Genomic DNA, 19,460 nt, shown 5'->3' on the forward strand with positions numbered 1-19,460 from the left:
CTTGCTGATATAAATGTAGAGAGAAGTGTGCATGAGGTGTCTTGGACAGTTTTTGCTTGTCCCCCAAGTAGGGGGAGAAACTGTTGTAAATACTGAGACACAAACTCACGATATATAACTGTGAATAACCCAATAGCAATTGTCCCAGTGACTCACCAGCCGAAGATCTCTCCTGGTTCTTGAGCATGCCAATGTTCTGTCCCAGACTCTGACTCAAGGTAATGGCCATTGGTCCAACACCACCATACTATAGGCACACACAAGTGAAATCGGGAGAATTAATTCACGCCAACACTGATGGAAAACAAAGTCTCACCTCATTGACTCCACCACCCCTGCTGAAAGAACAAATGCCCCCTATGTAAGCAGCCTCACCACGGTTGTTCATGAACGTCCTCCCACTGAAGGAAACAGAAACGTCCATTAGAAGAACGGATGGGAAACGTCATGCAGGCAGAAACGAGGACCACGAACGAGAGCAGGTGCACGGTGTCAAAGCGCTCCTTGATGCTCTCCCTTCTGTACTTCATGAAGTCCCGCAGTGTGAGGAGGGCATCGTCCCCAACGGAGATCCTGTTCTCTGATGACCAGGTCTCCATGGCCACCAGGACGATTCGAGTGTTGAGCTGGTCCTTGTAAATCTGAGCACACAGTTTCCTTACTGACTGTGTGTCTCTGGAGCACCAGAGACACACAGTCGCGTACAAATGTATTCGCAAGTAACTGTAATGAGAGTTACTTTTTTAAATTAATAAATAAAAAAACATGCAGTTTTTTTCTCCAAGCATTGAGAACGTGGATGATCAGGCTCTCGTTGACAGGTCACCTGGTCTCCAAGTTTGTGGGTAAAACAAGGCCATACACAATAAAAAGATAAACATTAATCCCATAAATTATTGTCCATGAAGATGCTATTATAATTGCACATTCCGATTAAAAATGAGCCTGTAATAGCAAGGCATTTATTCCTAAGTAATTCCTCATTATTCGAGTTCTCACCGCATCTACCATGTTCACCACTGCTTTGGCAAAGTTCTTGGTCTTAGTGGTTGAGTGCCGGAGCTGGACAAACTAAAAGGAGAGGAAAGGAAAGTTACTTTATTTAAAATTTTCAGATATAGACAGCATGAAAATGAAAAGTGACTGTAAGGAGATAACAAAATCATACTGACGTTCAGTCCTTAAGCATTGTGTTATGGTAACATAAACATTTATTTCAACTCTCAATTTCAACTCTTCCACTCCGGCAATCATGCTGTAAGCATGAAGCAGAGCATGAGTAACTGTAAGAATAAATTAAGAATTACTGAGCAGGACTTTACAGCACTATGTTCCCTAATGTTTAAAAAGTTCCAGTTCTCCTCTGTTTCTCTGGTGTTGTCTCTTCAATATCGGATAAATTATTTGGAGTAATGTGTATATGATATAAATTACTCAGGGCTGTTACTTACAAGTTCATGGTCGTTTACAACCATCAGCTCAATGTACTTGGTCTCCGTCTGGACTGTGCGATGGCCTCGACGGACCTGTATGTATCACACACCCACAATGTTGGGGCGATTAAGTCTGGCCCCACAATACCCTCCACCAAGGACAGTTACAGATTACAGGTACACAACATGCTGATGTCAGTGAAATTCTATTCCATGGGCTTGTGAAATTAGAGTTTTAGTTAGACTAAAAAAGAATGTTGTTGCGGTTTAAAGAATGTGTAAAGAATAAGTTAAGTAGAAGTGCAACAGACAAATCTCCCTGTCAGACCAATAAGGCATCTCCAGCACTGCGCTCACATGAGCTGCCATCCAAACATGGGTGCGCTGTTGTTTGTTCATTAAACTTAGCAGAGAAGCAGGTTGTACGACTGTCAGTTAACCTGAAGAAATGCTGCACTTTATTATGATATTTGAATTGTAACTTTACCAGGGCTGCAACCAATGACTATTTTGATGGCCATGAGGTGTACCAGTTGATGAATACGCCGACATGTCAAAGAGTAAGAGCTTCCAGTTTGCCTGGAAGACTGACTGCCACATCAGTAGCACTGGTCTGGTGCAGACAATCTATGTACTATTAACTCAGAAATGATCAAGGTTAACAACGAGCTAACTCATGCAATGCATAATACTAGCAGTCAATCATGTTGGTTTTGATACAGACAAAACCAGATGGAACCAGGGCAATGCAGTTGCAACCTAATTGACTGATGGATTTGATTTTTTTATTTCTTTTTTTGTCATATAAATCAGCATGAATTGATTTTATAATTTAGTTTGAGAACAAACGATCCACTGTTTAACAAGCTTTGTAGCGGGAATGCATTGTAAGATAAGTGTAAAACCTTTCCTGTCAGGGAGGTGCTCGGTTTGTCCGAGCTCCAGCTGAGGACAGGGACAAGAAAATTCTTGGACAGGGCGTTACTTTGGTTTATTTCTTTGTCGCAGCCAAACTGTACAGACTGGTACTGGTAACTTTTTGAGAGACATCACTCGTCAATCCCTCCCACATGCAGCGGCCACACAAACATACATGAACAACACACCAACTGCAGACACTCTACAGTCACTCCAACAAGTGTTTTGACCAAAAAAAAAAGGTTGTCGATCAGTTAGGTTGCAACTGCAAATATTCCATATCTACACATGATAATTTAAAAAATACTTTGTTCAGGTGCTTAACTAGCATTGTTTGTTTTTCAGCTAACTGTATGTGACTCTGATGCTGTTGAGATGGTGAGCTGCTGTCGTGTCATCCTTGAAACATATCAGCAAACCCAAACCATGATGAGAGTAGAACTTTTGTTGAAATGAATCTTTTACAGACACTATCAACCTCTAACTACCACTATTATCCACTAGTATCCATTATTAGAATGATGGCAAGATAGTAATGCTATACGGCAACGCTATCTAAAAATACACTATACCAAAGTACGACAGACTACGCAAGTCCACATTTACACGTGTCTGTATGTGTATGTGTGTGTGTGTGTGTGTGTGTGTGTGTGTGTGTGTGTGTGTGCGTGTACATGTAATGACTTTGTGGGGACATTCGGCTGGTCCCCACAAGGTTAAGCCTCAATTTGAGGATGAAGACTTTGGTTTCAGTTTGGTTTAGAGTCCCGGTTAAGCCATTTGTTTTGGATGATTAGGTTTAGGGTGAGAGGCTGTGGTAAGCATTACGGCAATGAGAAACCTCACAATGTCATCACAAGGATAGAAAAACAAACATGTGAGTGTGTGCATGACTGACTTGTCTTTTTGAACGTTTCAATTCTTCTGAAATGGCAGGTCTCTCCTCCTGAGTCCAACTGACTCCTGAGCCAGTCTTCCCAACCTCCAGCTCTGCTTCCCCTCTACTGTCTTGGATGGTCTGCTGCTGGACGCACTCTGACAAAGAAGCACACACTGGCTTAATGAAATGGCGAAGGGTATAGAAGGTTGGTGAGTCATCAGTCCAGAGATTGATGGTAATTCTATTTTAGTGCAATGGAGAAGTAATCAATACCAAAGCAACTACACATGCACAGCCATTTGAACACAGGGCTTGTGCAGGCAGGAAGAGGAGGGGGTGACACGGAGGGACAGAGAGAGAAGAGTGAAAGACACCTTGAATCAAGGACGAAAAACAAAATAGAAAATGTAATATCTTGTGACTGTCAAATTGCCAACCTGCATTGGGGAATCAATTTTTGCAAAATTGTACTTTGTACCATCAATGGTTTAACTACAGACAAATAAACTAAAAAGCATTTGAAACACTTGATGCTGTCATGATTCCTCTTTCATTTTGGTCTATTTGGTATATTTTTGTATTTTCTTATTAAATAATTGTATTGACTCCCTTGAACAACAGATGCAGCACAAAATATTACTTTTTCCTCCTCTTGTGTTTTGTATTTCATGGAGACGAGGTAGAGCGAACTCATCCCAGACAATGCGCTTCATCTGGAGGGATTCCAGCTTCACAGACCAGGTTCTGGAGCTCACCGGCAAAACTAACGGCGGAGGAGTGTGTTTTTACATCAGCGTGTTTCAGTGTTTCCACATCAGAGCGTGGACGTTCATGAGGCACAGCCCGTGCCAACGGACCTGCTCCTGCATGTGGAGCAAACCTTTCCAGACTCCTCTGTAACTGTGCTTAGTGATTTCAACTAGGCGAATCTGAGGGAGGAGCTTCCCAGGTACAGGCAGGTTGTAAAATGTCCCACCAGAGCGTGTTGGATCACTGTTACACATCGCTCCGCAACTCTTATACCGCCCTCCCTCGAGCTGCACTAAGACTCTCTGACCACTTGATGGTTCATCTTGTACCCACATACAAGCAGAGATTGAATCTTGCAAAGCCTGTTGTGAAGAGCATGAGGATCTGGACAAGTGAAGCTATAGAGTAGCGGCAGATTTGTATGGAGACCACAGACTGGGAGTTGTTCAGGGCTGCTACCAATAAACCGGAACGAGTATACAGACACTGTGACTTCATGGATCAGTTGGTGTGAAGAGTCCATAGTTCCAACGTTCACCAAGGTGAGTTATGCTAATGACAAACCTTGGTTCACAGGGACACACAGATTAGACGGGAGAAATGCACTCACAAGAGTGGGGACAGGAACTGCTACAAAGAGTTGAAATATCGATTACGGAGGGAGCTGAAGAAAGCTAAGGCCATACACTCAGACAAACCTAGGCAGCAGCTCTCGGCCAATGACTCAGCTGCACTATAGAAAGGACTCAAAGTAGTCACAAACTACAGATGATGCTGATGCTGATGCTGATTAGCAACAGCTTCAGCTCTGCTTTCAATATGATTCTCCCAGCTCCGCTTCAAGACAGGCTTCATCGGCTCAAATGCCTCCCTCTGCAGGTGGATTACCTGGACATCCTGAATGGCTGGAGCCAGTGCATGTGGCTGGGGATGACACTTGGTCCCTCAACATTGTGTCATAGACCGGCATGTAACTGAAACTGGAGTTTTAAAAAGCCAAAATAGTCCAGGGATCGGCAACCCACAGCTCCGGAGCCAGATGTGGCTCTTTCATCCATAAGTTCTGCGTGGTTTAGAAAAAACAAGGGGTTATCACACAGCACACTCTGTCTCTAGACAAAGTCCGTTCTGCTTTAAATACGAGCTGCACCTTGTCTCGGGAAGCTCTCTGAAACAAATGATGTTGGAATCTAACTGTTGCTCTGCCGCTCACAGACGGCAGCTTACAGTGCTGCGTAATTTTTTAGGGATTTAGGGAATCCTAGGTAGTCATCTAGTGTTACGGCTGCTGTATTTTTGCGTATTTTTGCAGCGCCCTGACTGACCTCTACACAAGAAACAGCAGCCAAGCCTTATCCTCATTGTTAAACATTGTTTAAATGGTTTGGACTTGAATGGTTTCCACCCCAGTTTGGTTTTTAAGTTTGAGAATTTGAGAATGTATATGTTCTAATAGGAAGAGTTAATTAAAGCAACAATAAAGCACTTGTGAATTCGGGGTACTTATTTGTGGAGGTTTACTGTGTTCTAACGTACGTGTTCCCTTCACCACATTCCTACGACTGTTGCAGGGCTGTGTTGTTTGCTGGTAATTCACATGTGCTGCCAAGTGTTGCGCTGTCTTGCCATGGCCTACATGTTGCGAGAGAGTGCTGTACTCTGTATAATCTAAATAATGATATTATTGCAGAAATGTTGGGTTTGCATTATGTAAGACACATTCTACTGCCTGTATATATGCATATTCATTATTGATCATTTTCTTCTGTTACAGAACCACACAAACACACCCACACCTACCTAAATACGTCATAACACCTGTTACCATTGCTGTGCTACTACTTCAGTAAAGTGTTGAAACCGGACCTCCACCTCCATTCCTCATGTTCTGACCGACACACCAGGCCAAACAGAACTTAAACAAGCCAGAACCAGCACCTATACTGTATAATCTCCTGAAGACTCCAACAAGGGCTATGTTTTTTTGAAAGTTTAAAGCCATTTATCTGAAATGTATTTTGTACTTTAAACCATTCTCGCTTTTAATTTTATGTGTCCATCTTAGTTCTTTCTGTTGTTATCTACACTATATTACCAAAAGCATTTGCTCATCCATCCAAGTGATCAGAATCAGGTATCATAATCACTTGGCCTGGCCAAAGGTGTATAGGCATGCAGACTGTTTTGACAAACGTTTGTGAAAGAATGGGCCGTTCTCAGGAGCTCAGTGATTTCCAATGTGGAACTGTCATAGGATGCCACCTGTGCAACAAATCCACTCGTGAGATTTCATCAGGATCAGGGTGCATCAGGAGTGGACAAGAGGATGAGTACAGGAAACTGATGCAGGACTTCGTCACATGGTGCGACTCCAACCACCTGCTCCTGCAAGAAGCTGCTACAGATCTTCTACCAGTCTGTGGTAGCGAGCGCCCTCATGTATGCAGTAGTGTGCTGGGGGAGCAGCTTGAAGAAGAAGGATGCTGCACGCCTGGACAAACTGGTGAGGAAGGCAGGTTCTGTTGTTGGCACAGAGCTGGACAGCCTAACATTAGAGGCAGAGCGACGGACATTGAACAGGCTTCTGTCCATCATTGACAATCCTAGTCATCCTCTGCACAACACCATCTCCAGACAGAGGATCAGTTTCAGTGACTGCTGTCATTGTCCTGCTCCACAGACAGACTGAGGAGATCGTTCCTCCCTCACGCCATTCGGCTCTTCAACATATTTCAGGGAGGACAATAAAATGGACAAATACACTACGGACTCACTACACACTCACACCATAGACACACATGCACTTTATTTCGCGACACACACACACATTCACATGCTGGACTGTTGTTTATTTTACTTTTTTCTTGTCTTTATTTGTACTATCCACCTGTCATGCTGCAGGTGAAATGGGAATTTCTCTTCGGAGATTAATAAAGTATCTATCTATCTATCTATCTATCTATCTATCTATCTATCTATCTATCTATCTATCTATCTATCTATCTATCAGTAGGAGAACAATTTTCAGGTGATGACCTCATGAAGCTCATCAAGAGAATGCCAAGAAAGGGCAAAACAGTAATCAAAGAAAAGGTGGAGATTTTTGAAGAATCTAAAATAGAAAATGTGTTTTGAGTAATTACTCACTTTTTTAAATTCCTCGTGTTAATTCATAGCTCTGATGTCTTCAGTGAGAATCTGTTATTAATAAACAGCCAAGAAATCAGACGAGAAGGTGAGTCCCAACGTTTGATTGGTAGTGTATATGACGCAAAAAAAGTCGCAAGACGCAAAACAGGGTTTCTTGATCCAAGGTAAAAAGGTATAAACAAATCTATTTAATATAAAATTCTGGATTCAAAGGCCATCTGTTAAGTTCAAGAGTTCAAGAGCTCTATGGATCTCTTGAACAAATGTTCAAGTGACATTAGAGTTAAGACAGAGAGTGGTGGTAAATCATTCAAAGCACTTGCATTTCACAGGAGAAGGAGCCAGGGGAGATGGTGTCACCCGACATTTCTTAACTATGGCAATGCACAAGGTGCAGTATGGTTGGACGACTGATTTTTTTTTTTATCACAATGTATGTCAAAATTTTAAAAGCCAACTTTATCTATTGTTCTTTCCCCAGGGCCAGCATGTGATACAGCACTTTTCAAGGGTCAACCAGATCATTTGATTCCATGTTCAAAATGAGCTATTTGTTGTGGCAGGAAGAATGATAGGGCACTTGTTTCTTCACGGGGTCCTTGTCTGACAGGTTTGAGTCCAGCAGTCTTTCATGTGCTGTTAGACAACTATCTACAGACAGTCACTATCACCCTTGAAGATATAGAGGACATGGACATCAGAGAAACGGTTGGTGAAATGTATTTGGATTTAGTTATTCAAAACCACACATATCGACCCTGATGAATTATTAAGTGCATAAAATGTTGACAATAATTCATTTTCTTTCTTTGTGAACTTCTCACCTATTAAAGCCCAAACCCACTGTGAAGATGGTCAGTGTCTGACTGAAGAGCAGAAAATGAAGAAATTGTTTGAATCATTGCAAGCAAAAAAACGAAATCCATATTTAGATTTATTATCATTGTGAGCTTTTACACATTTCAATTCCTGTTATTGAAGGTCACTTGTCTGATTTAATAAGACATCCCAAAAAAACGGATGTGTTTATCAACATTTCTCTTTGTTTCATGATTTAAAACATGAGTGCTGAATTAACTCACCCATAAAAGGTTTTGTCTCAGATTTCATTACCTCCATAAGAGTAGGATGGCAACAAAATATTTGTATGATGTGATCAGCACACCAGCAGATGTGAATAACAAATGGCTGCTACCTGTTGCTGGACCTCCTAAACCTTGTTTCATGACTGACCTCTGAATCAAACGAAGACAAAAGATACATAATTAGTCATACAATATGTATCTTTTTCACAAGAAGCACAGCCTTGAAAGCATTAAGTGTATTTCGATATAATGCTTTATACAAGCCGTACAAGGTGTGGCTGTCCAAAATCCGCACTGATGCAAGGAGGCTAGTGGGATATTTTAAGAGCAGCATAACTGCAAAGGTGAGATCCTTCATTTCAGCACAGTGTTACTGATTGTACTTTGCCATAATGACACATTCTTGACAAATCTTACAGGAGCAGCTCAGCCAGATGCAAGTTCTGATGGGCCAAACAACCCTGAAACTTGTGCAGGAGGTGGAACCAATTCCTCTCAATGCCTCAGTACTTCAAGAAGCTTCATCTCACGAAGAAAGGCTGTCTGGCACCCTGGAGATGAGGATTGGGGATTCACAGTTCCCAAGGACATGTCAGGGTTAACAGAGCGTATTGATAAGATCTCCTTATGTGATGCTCAAATTTTGTTTTATATCCAAAGGCCACAGCTTTCTGAATCATGTTATTATTCCATCTGTGAAATGTTACTGGTACTGACCCCGGCGTACCTTGAAGTTCAATCACCTGAATCAATCAGTTCTATTCCTTTTATCAACAGTGATGAGACATGACATTATCTCTTCTGTTCACATGACCGACGACATTGTTGATAACAACGTTGACCCTGCTGACATGTCAAATAACATGTGGTGGCACACAGTTAGAACCTGGACTAATTTAGCCACAATTTGTCCGATTGTTATGCTTGTGCAGTTTTTCCACAATGCAGCTGGCTCTCTGCCAATCAAACCTCACTGTTCTTTGTTGTCTATGACAAATTCTACCAAAAGTCGAAATGGTTGGTCTGTATACCGGTCACTTCTTCCACCTTGCACAGGATATTGTAATTCCTATCTCAGAGCTAATTCCTTCAGAACCAAAAGTGGAAATCTCTATAAACCTGTTGCATTAATCCATCCAACACAGATGACCTCACTCCAACACACACTCTGCGACTGTGTTTAGGTGAGAATGCAGATTGCAAAAAAAGCATTTCCATACAACTCTCCTGCTTGTCTCAAAGGAGGTGATGTCAAATGGGTTACTGCTAAATTTTTGTCAGTGTACGAAAAAGATGACTATCTGCTATTGCCATGTGATGTTGGATTTGGGTCACAGCGACGCAGGAGGATGGGACTCGACCACGGGGGAAGAAGGGGTCTCTGGAACCGTGCTCACCCACGACTTGGTCACCCACATGCGGCGCACACAGGTTTTATTCTCAGCTGCAAATTTGTAGAGCCCAAACACGCAACACAGGCGTTGTGCTGGTCAGCAGCGTCAAGAACAAGCTCACATGACTTGCAGGAACGAGACATAGTTACGTACCGTAGCACCCGATGATGATCACAAGTCAAAGGCTGAGAGGAAAAAGAGGCTGAGCAGCGAGTTCATGGAAAGTTTTAATCACAAATTCTATCCAAACATTTGTTGTGCTGTTTGATGAGTAGCAATCAAAGGCAGAGTCAACCACCTCATTACTCATTGATTTTCTTCATAGTTCACCAAATAGGTATCAATTCCGTGAGTTCTGTGAAGTGAGTCTTTGAATGTGGGTCCAGTTTGGTCGATCAACAACTTTTGTTTTTTTGTTGCGCTGATATATTCCTGTCTCAAAGCGATGGACTACACAGTGACTGTGAACAGCCTGCTGACCGCTCACAGCAACCGAAGCCCACAATGAATTGCATAATAATGTGCCCACCAGGAGACACTGCACTAGTGCATGTTGTCCTGCCACACACTCACTGTCTGTGTGGATAAGTCGTTCGTTCGTTTTTTGTTTTTTTTTTTTTTCATATTAAAAAATGGCGGCGCCTCGTCAGGCAGCGGCTACTGAGGCTTGCACTAACATCCACCATCATGAACTGCTTCGAGAGGGTGGTGAAGGACCACATCGTCTCCATACTCCCCGCATCATTCGACCCATTCCAGTTTGCGTACCAGCCGAACCGCTCCACTGAGGACGCCATCTCTACTGCTCTCCACCTGAGCCTGGAGCACCTAGAGAAGAAGAACACTCTGGTTCGGATGCAGTTCCTGGACTTCAGCTCAGCTTTTAATACCATCATCCCACAGGACCTGGTACATAAATTGGAGCACCTAGGAGTGGAGACCTCCATGTGCAACTGGCTGCTGGACTTTCTCACCAACAGAACCCAGTCTGTCCGAGTAGAAAGTAACACGTCAAGTGTCATCTCCCGGAACATCCGCTGTGTCGTCAGCCCACTGCTGTTCACACCGCTGCCCCACGACTGTCGCCCCAAGTATAGCAGCAACCACATCCTGAATTACGCGGACGACACAATGGTTGTGGGTCTCATCCAGGACAATGATGAGCTGGCCTACAGGGAGGAGGTGCGACATCTGGTGGACTGGTGTGAGGCGAACAATCTGGCCCTGAATCTTGACAAGACGAAGGAGATTGTCGTGGACTTCGGGAGATCGAGACACAGCTATGCCCCTCTTTACATCAACGACAGGGCTGTGAGTGGTGAGCACAACCAAATACCTGGGTGTGCACATCACAGACGGTCTTAGCTGGTCACTCCACACCTCCTCCCTGGCTAAGTAGGCACAGCGTCTGCACTTCCTGAGGCAGATGAGAAGAGCTTCCCTGCCCCCCCCCCCCATCCTGACCACCTTCTAAAGAGGGACAATCGAGAGCCTGCTGACCAGCTGCATCTCCGTCTGGTCTGGGAGCTGCAATGCATCAGACTGGAAGGCTCTGCAGAGGGTGGTGAGGACAGCAGAGAAAATCATCGGGACCCCGCTCCCTGCCATCCAGGATATAGCAGATGTTCGCTGCTTATCCAGGGCACAAAGGATCATCGCGGACTCTACTCATCCCCACTATGCACTGTTCTCCCTCCTGCCATCCGGCAGATGGTTCCGCAGCATCAGATGCAGAACCACCAATAGTTTCATTCCTGGTGCTGTCAGGCTGCTGAATGTTAGATGTGTTAATGTTAGCTGCAATACTGTTTATTTGTTTATTTGTACATCTTCTGAACTAGTATTTATCTATTATTATTATTTTATTATTATTTATCTATCTATTTATTTATTTTTGGACGTATAGTTTTGTTTTTGGAAACTGGAGGCCTCAGATCGAAATTTCGTTGCCATCATATAGTGATATGTTTTTGTGCAATGACAATAAAGAAAGTCTAAGTCTAAATCTAAGTTTTTTAAGCTGATGCGGCTCTAGCTTGACCACACACCTTCACATCACTAAAATCGGTGCCAAAATTGGTCTGCACTGCAGAGCAGGTGGCTAACGTGTTGTCTCACTTGAAACCTTTATTGACAATCTTAGAGCATCAAGGTTTGCCTCATTGTTCAATACTAGCCTTAAAACTAAATGCAGAACTGCCTAAATGTGCCCTAAAAGGAGACCACTCCAAAGAGTTGTTCCAATCTGAGCAAATGAATGGTTAAATATTGATGTATAAAGTCCCCAGCACCAGAATACATTTACGCCAAAGAGAGTAAATTAGGAAATGCAAACCAACGTTACGACAGTGCAAATCAGAAAAAGTTGATAGAATGGTTTTCGACGCAAGGAATCAGTCATGATGTCTACCTCGTATGAATACATAAAATTGTATGGTTGACAGCTGCTGGAGTCTCCAACATCCCAGTGGAATATCTATACAGATGAAGCAGCTCAAAAGTTCCCATCTTCCCATGATGCCTCCGCGAAAGAAAGGTGAAAGGTCTGTGACTGGTTTGTGACCACTCCTTTCACGGACCCCTGCTGCTCTGCAGCAGCAATTTAATCCCCTGCAATGACAAGACTGAACCCATATGGACTTGACAGTCATGCGTGGCAAAACCGGGCTCCTCAATGCACGGAGCGTGCGCGCTAAGCACCACTCGGCACAGAAGCCGCTCGGACAAAACAGTATGACCTCTGGAGCTATGATCAAAGATATTAGCGAGGCAATTGTTGCAAGCGGTCACTTTCACCATTGAACGTCTTGGCACTGATATCAGTGTTGTGTGTCGTGTTCTGATTTTTGCTTCCGTGAATCACGATTTAAATAAACCAGTGCAACGAGGTGACCACTCGCAACATTCATTCATTAATATGTGGGAACTATTGATGGTCATCTGACGTTGGTTACTCAAAGTGCAGAGATCCCAAACGATTTGAGCACAAACAAGGCTTTGCTATTGGTCTGGAATCACTGTCCAGAACTTGATCACACACAATTTCTGGACAGAAGTTGATCAAGTGTGATAAAAAAAAGATGTTGCCTCAAGAAACATATTGTGTTAATATGTTGTTTGAGGCTCAGGTGTGAAGCCGGGGTTGGGAAGCTGTTTTGTTCTGGGCCTTTCACTGCTGTCTGTCGCAACAAGCTCACTGTTCACATGCTGATTATTGAATGATGTTGATGAGATTCCAGGATTGCGAGGAACACTGTTTCTGTGCAAGGTGAATGTTGAAAGAAGTAATTTTGTAACTGTAACTAACTATTTTTTTATGCTCAGATGACGGGTCTTGGTATGGGCGAACCAGGCAAACACCCAGGTCGAGTGCAGCAAAGGCCGTCTTTGTGCAGTGTAAATAAATGGTAAATGAATGGTGATCCAGGTCAGTTGACTTGATGGACAGGAATATTCATGTGCTAATGTGTCTGGATGGGTGTGTGTATTGCGTGATATGAAGTCATTTACAATTCCAAAAGGGCTGTGTGCTGCTCAGCCTCCTTCTGACAAATAATAGCATAAGAATCATGAGGTAAAGTCAGGGACACTTTTGTTTTGGGTTACCTGAGAGGCCCAGGCTCATGAACAGATCAAAGTGGATGAGAACAGATAGATCAGGCCTGGCCAACACGTGGCTCCCGAGCCCCAGTTTCTTGTGGTTCTTCACCAAAAGGGCCGTCAAAGCTGATATTTTTGTCAAGTTGCTAGTGAGATGATTGTTTATACAGGAAATAAGGTGGAAAAAGTAAGAGCTATTCCCCCGAAATATCAAAGTATTGTTCAAAGACTGAAACATAAACAATAAACCTTGCCACACGTTCTCCAAGCCGCAGCATGTTCAATACGGACTCAAAGACTCACTCACACACACAGACCGGGCCGACGTTATTGGTGGCATGAGCCACATAAAAAAAAAAAAGTCAAATATATGGCGCACACATTAACACGTACACCTCTTGATATTTCAAGGAGGATTATGGTAAAATGCATGACTTTCAAAAATACATGCACAAAGGCATACGCCAGACACGAACCAGCAATCTTGTGACACACAGGGATGCACTTTAACCGCTCCCTCAAGAAGAGGGGGGTCACTCTCGTGGCTGGAACTGTGCTGGAACTGTGCTGGGACTGTGCTGGGACTGTGTTGGGAGGGTAACAATTGAACTGCTCCTACCGTAGCTGTATCTAGAGAGGATTGGACAAGTGTAATAAGTGCAAATCCAATTACACAAGCACCTTCTTGTGAATTATCTAAATGGCTTTAATTTCATGAAAGATATATGAAAGATCTTAAAGATGAGCTAAGCTGTGTAGCCATTGCAAGCTAAATAAGACATTTTGTACTCACTGAACAATTTGCTATTGTATTATCTTAATGCAGTATTAAATGCAATTTTGGTGTCACTCTTCGTTTAAGTTTGTTACTTTGCACCATCTGCCGGAGAGTACACTGGCCAGGTGTGTGGGGTCAGTATTTAACCATCTCCCGTACTCCATGTACCTTGTAATGCGTTAGACATTTGATGTAAATTAAGTCCACTTTAAATTTCACCCTAAACATTCAAAGTAAATATATTTGTCTTACATGATGAGCACTATTGTCTCTGGCAAAAAAGTATATTTAAACAATCTGTATATCTAACGATGAAGAAAAAAGTTACGCTAAAATCTGTGCTCGATTTCAAGATTCAAACTCGGGAAATTAGGTTTTGGAGCTTACCTGGACATGGAGGCGTGGAGAGTTCAACCGCAGGCATTCGGTACACAACATGATGGTTTGCGTCCTGATGGGAAGCAGACAATATCCCCAAGTGAAAGATTAATGATAACATGGTCACTGAAAAATGCATCTCTGTAGACTGAGCAGTTACATTATCAGTTCTCCAGTCAGATAATTCAGGCTTATTTGAATATGAACTTTTAAGGGTCGACAGATAGGGTGCATTGGAAATCACAGGCGGGCACTGCTCCAATGGGCGAGAGCTTGTGTGACCAGGTGGCCATTGCAAGGTCAGTGCCAAGGCCATGATGAGCTAGCGGACACTGCGGAAGTTCTTAGGCAGATACAAGGTTATTTAATTGCCAAGTGATGACTTCCAGATGCGTCTGTCGGCAACTTGTACTTCACTGATCTCCATACATAACTTGCAGTCTGACGATGGAAAGCAGAAGATTCTGAATCGGAAACTGATGGCAGAAACCCGTTTAACAGAAACGACACCTTGACCACTTCAACAGTCAATAATTCTGACAAACAAGTCTCTTCTAATACTGTGGATTGACCCTAAAAAACTTTACAATAACAGAATAATAAAGCTTGAAGAACTGTGATGCTCATTGACATCAGACTTACAAACACTGACTGACTTTGGAAATGACAGAAGACATGCACTTCATTTCATCACTGTGTCTGACGGCAGGGATATAATCCTTTTTCAGTCACAAATCAAACTCTGACGAACAAAGCTGTTGACAAACCTAAGGTATAATCAGGAGTGGTTAGCTGCTTATTCTGAGCATGTCCTGGGAGGCGGTGCTCCGCCTGCCTGGGTGATCTCAAATCCACAGACTTGGCTCTGACATCTTTGCTTACTCTTTTGGGTCGGGAACATGGACAGATCTTTTATTGGCCCATGAGGCTTTTTTTTTTCAATTGTTAGTAATCGCATGAATAGATGAATGAAAATGTAATGATATTATACACCATCACGGCAGCTTCTGAAAAACATGTGGAGCCGTCCTTTCAATCCTGCCATTTGTGTTCAGCTAGTTTTAATGTTAGTGCATCTTAATATCGCAGTCCCTGGAGAGGTCAGTCGGAAATTCGACATTTGACAGGATTGGCAGCATTCGACGAGACTGTCTAACCTTTAACCTGTTATACATGACAGAATAATAATATATTATTTTTAGAATACAAGAGGAATTAATATTCATATATTCATGTGTGTGAAAATCAAAATTGCCATCTCGACACAAACAGAACGAAAACACATTTATCAACATTTAAAAGAAAAATAATAATTAATAGATAAGTGTACACTCAAATTCATCTGACAGTGACCGTAATGACCGTAGTGAGCGTAAAACATGCCTACCTCTCCTGTGGCTGCAGGTTCAATTCCAAAGGAAAAGTTTCCATCAGAAAACATCCCTCTGAAATGATAGCGGACAGGAATGTGATAGTTTTAAAGATGTGTTTTGTCTTGATCTGGAATCATCATATTCTTTTTGTGGTAAAAATTAGCAATATCATTTTGATGGGAATATTATTTAACAAACTGACCGCACGCCGTGGCAGGTGGACAGGGCAGCCCAAGAGTCCGGCAGTCCTCGAACCTGCCCGTGGTAGTAGCAGTGTTCTCCACCCTGAAAACCACAACAGTATCAGAAATCTACCAAAACTCAGACGCAGCATTTCATGCCCACTGCTGCACTGACAAGGGCAGATGAGCAAGAATGAAGAGTAATGACTGAGAGTTCCCTAATCAGAAGGCTTCTGAAGTCATGAAAAAAGTACACAAAAGTAAACAATACAGTCACAAACATTGATGATTCACTATGTTAAAGTGATCAGCATTTGTGCTCTCTGTACTCTCGGACCATTACTCTGTGACTGATACCGAATATTTGACCTCATCTGTTTTCAAAACCATGCAACGCCCTTTAAATTCACTGTGGCATAAAAAAAAAACCCACGTTAGGAAATAATTCACATCTAATCATGCATACATCTTCATGTACCTACCGCTTAGTCCTGTACAGGGTTGCGGGGAGTGTTGGAGCATTGGGTGAGAGACAGTAATAGGTCGCCAGATTTATTTAGGGCTAAAATTGAGCTGTCTGCTGTATCTCATGTCTCAACTGTTTACTTTAAATATGGACCCTTCTGGACACATTTCCTAGTAACTAACTGTCGTTGCTGATCACAACAACCGATAGCCTCAGCAGTCTGCCGTGAAGATTTCAAAATTTGCTCCCAGCAGCACTTGTTGGAGCACAGAGTTTACCGGGCTCATGAAAGCAGACCGCTGGTTCCTCAGCAGCAGGCTGTTAGCGGAGCAGGCTGTTAGCGCAGCGGGCTGTTGGTGCAGCTCTAAGATATAACCATTAATTTCACCGAGCTGGATGAGCAGCCTTCCTCAGATGTCATTTACGCAGAAACGGAAACGACCGCATCCGTCGCCATTTTGGAGTCAGGTGCAGCATCTGTTATCCAGCTGAATCTGAAACTTTTAAAAAGGTCCGCGATGGAAACTTTCATAAATGCAGTGCTGTCTCAGAGTCCCGCAACAAACGGCCATTATGTAAATATTTCACGGACATAGCAGAGTCTCAATAGATTCACCAAACTGCGACATCTCAAATGAAATTAATGTTTTTCAGTTGTCCTTTTGACATAATAGTAGCTGCATTCTGCACGTTTTTTTTCGTTTTTTTTCCTTCTTGAAGAGGTATATTAAACGGTGTCTGAATTAAAATGTTTTAAGGGTTTATGTTTTCACGTCATGTACACAGGTCTCACCATTTTGACTACAAATTCATTGCCAATACATGTGATCGGTATCGGTATCGACAGCAAAAACCCTGATCGGAACATCCCTAGTTCTATTCTCGAAATCAACTGACAGTCTTTTGACTAGTGTGATTAAAAATATTTTCACAATTCTCTCCTAAAGTAGATTTGATTTCACCAATACTTCGACTGTTTTAGAATTTCTTGATGGTCCCTAACTGATGCCGGGTCGTAGTATTAACGCTGCCTGTGACAGTGAGTGTGTCCATGATCAGCGAACCCTAATCGGGACCAGGAAGAGGACGCCTCCGCCAATACCGTCCGTCCGTCCCCGAACAGAAAGGCAACGGAAATTATGACTGACCACTACATCAAGATGATGTTCCCTGTGAGACTGAAACAACATGCAACAAGCTCTGTTTAGTGTCCATGCTTTGTTTTTGGATTTATGAATGTCTTTTATCTTTATCTCTCCTCTGGTAGAGAAATAAATCATAACTCACTAACTCCATCAAGGCACTTAGCAAGGAGAAGTACTATAAATAAGAGGTTGAGTTACTGGACTAAAAGCAGGATATGTAATTATCTGATGCAGCAGATGCACACGGACCGTGAGAGGTAAGGGGTAAGGAAAGACCTGTACCTGGCAGATATGTGCTCCAAAAAATGAAGATCAAGATCAGATCAATTGGTGGATCATCATCAGCCAGATCACCATCACACCGTTCAAAACTGAACCTGAAACTGCGACACATGAGGCCTACAAAATTCTCAACAAGACCTTAGTTATTGATGTGAGAGTGAGATCTGAACCTGAATTCTTGTGAGAAGATAATGAGAAAAGCAATATATATATTATATATTTCCATATTCACTATATTGCTCATCCATCCAGATGTTCAGAATCAGGTGCTCGAATCATTTCCATGAGCACAGGTATATAAAACCAAGTACATGGGGATGCAGACTGTTATACTATTTGTGAAAGAATGGGTCACTCCCATAAGCTCATTGAATTCCAGTGTGGAACTGTGATAGGCTGCCACCTGTGCAACAAATCCAGTCATGAAACAGTCTCAGTCCTCAATATTCCTAGGTCAAATGTCAACTGCATATTAAAAACATGGAAGTGTTTGGGAACGACAGCAAATTGTCTCTAATGATTTCCATTCAGACTGATTTTCCTTAATTCAAAACCACAGCACCTTGAGTGTTCCTGACAATCTCGTCGGTGGAAAAGTACTTAAATTTACTGGTGTCTCCTCACCAACCAAGTCAGTTTATTGGGAGATTACAAGTGACCAATCTGCACAAAGCTTATTGCTTTTTGAGAACAAAAAAGACCACACATCACCTTCCGTTGGGTGGGCTCCCCATCCTTGTTGTAGTGGCGCTCCACATAGCCAGTGGCCAGAAGGTTGCTGACAAAACACAAGAGAAGACAAACATTTCATAATTTCTTTTTGCAGAGAGTTTAACACGGTGGGTGGAAGGGCAGTAGAAGATTATATTATGTAATCATTATTAGCAACCACTGGTTGCAGCGTGGTCAGATTTCAGAATGTGCATATAACATTGTTGCGTGCAATGAGAGAGAACAGCAGTAGGAAAAAGTGCAGTTTTAATCAGGCTACACAATTGGATGGAAAAATACACGAAACACACTGCAATTTATCAATATTCAATAGTCCATCATCCAGTAGTAAGTTCACAGACTCCACAGGCAAGACGCAGTATTTACACCCCAGAACAGGCTATGCAGGTAATATGGGTGAAGAAGACAACACCACTGCAATATTAGAAAATTCCAACACTAACTCATTTGCAAAGAGACTATATCCCATGTGAGGGATTTCCATTGATGTTGAATAAAACAATCCCATCACAAATCACGTTTGGTGTGAGTGCACTCACTGATTCAGTTCCAGGTCAAGGATGAACCTCCTGCCAAAGGTTTCAACCAGGAGGCTGGTCTGGGCCAAATGGATGGGCTGAGGAACACACACACACACAAAACAATTGAGTTAAATTTGTAACGTTAAAACATGAGTAAAGTAAGTAAGTATGTCTAAAATAAGATGGACGCTTAAACAACCTAAGCTCCACTGTTATGACGACTTCATAATCCACTGCCCTTTTCATAGAGGCGGTATTCGTCTTCCATTATTCAGCAGACCAATCTCACGTTACAGGTCGTTAGAGATCGATAGTGTCGGTCCATCTGGGAATTCATTCGTCCCGTCGGCCTTCGTTGTAGTCGGTTTCAGACCATTAGAGGGCAAGTCCTGG

The 19,460-nt window shown here is 42.6% G+C and overlaps 1 protein-coding gene across 13 annotated transcripts in view; it reads right to left on the reverse strand.

Annotated features, from left to right (window-relative positions):
• The window catches only part of LOC128758849 (disintegrin and metalloproteinase domain-containing protein 11-like), a 31,506-nt gene that overhangs the window by 11,247 nt on the left and 799 nt on the right, over positions 1 to 19,460 (reverse strand). For all 13 annotated transcript variants that reach the window (XR_008414549.1, XR_008414550.1, XM_053865252.1 and 10 more), the window contains exons 3-13: positions 19,086 to 19,162; positions 18,526 to 18,592; positions 15,942 to 16,024; positions 15,754 to 15,811; positions 14,376 to 14,439; positions 3,250 to 3,386; positions 1,452 to 1,526; positions 1,000 to 1,071; positions 475 to 641; positions 317 to 401; positions 157 to 247 (exon numbers count right to left, since the gene is read on the reverse strand). Coding sequence is in view for 11 of the 13 variants with exons in the window: in XM_053865252.1 (XP_053721227.1) it covers positions 157 to 247; positions 317 to 401; positions 475 to 641; positions 1,000 to 1,071; positions 1,452 to 1,526; positions 3,250 to 3,386; positions 14,376 to 14,439; positions 15,754 to 15,811; positions 15,942 to 16,024; positions 18,526 to 18,592; positions 19,086 to 19,162 (976 nt within the window). In the remaining 2 variants the exon portion in view is untranslated. The remainder of the gene's footprint in view (positions 1 to 156; positions 248 to 316; positions 402 to 474; positions 642 to 999; positions 1,072 to 1,451; positions 1,527 to 3,249; positions 3,387 to 14,375; positions 14,440 to 15,753; positions 15,812 to 15,941; positions 16,025 to 18,525; positions 18,593 to 19,085; positions 19,163 to 19,460) is intronic.

The sequence above is a fragment of the Synchiropus splendidus genome, chromosome 5, assembly GCF_027744825.2.
Source record: "Synchiropus splendidus isolate RoL2022-P1 chromosome 5, RoL_Sspl_1.0, whole genome shotgun sequence".
Classification (NCBI taxonomy): domain Eukaryota; kingdom Metazoa; phylum Chordata; class Actinopteri; order Syngnathiformes; family Callionymidae; genus Synchiropus; species Synchiropus splendidus.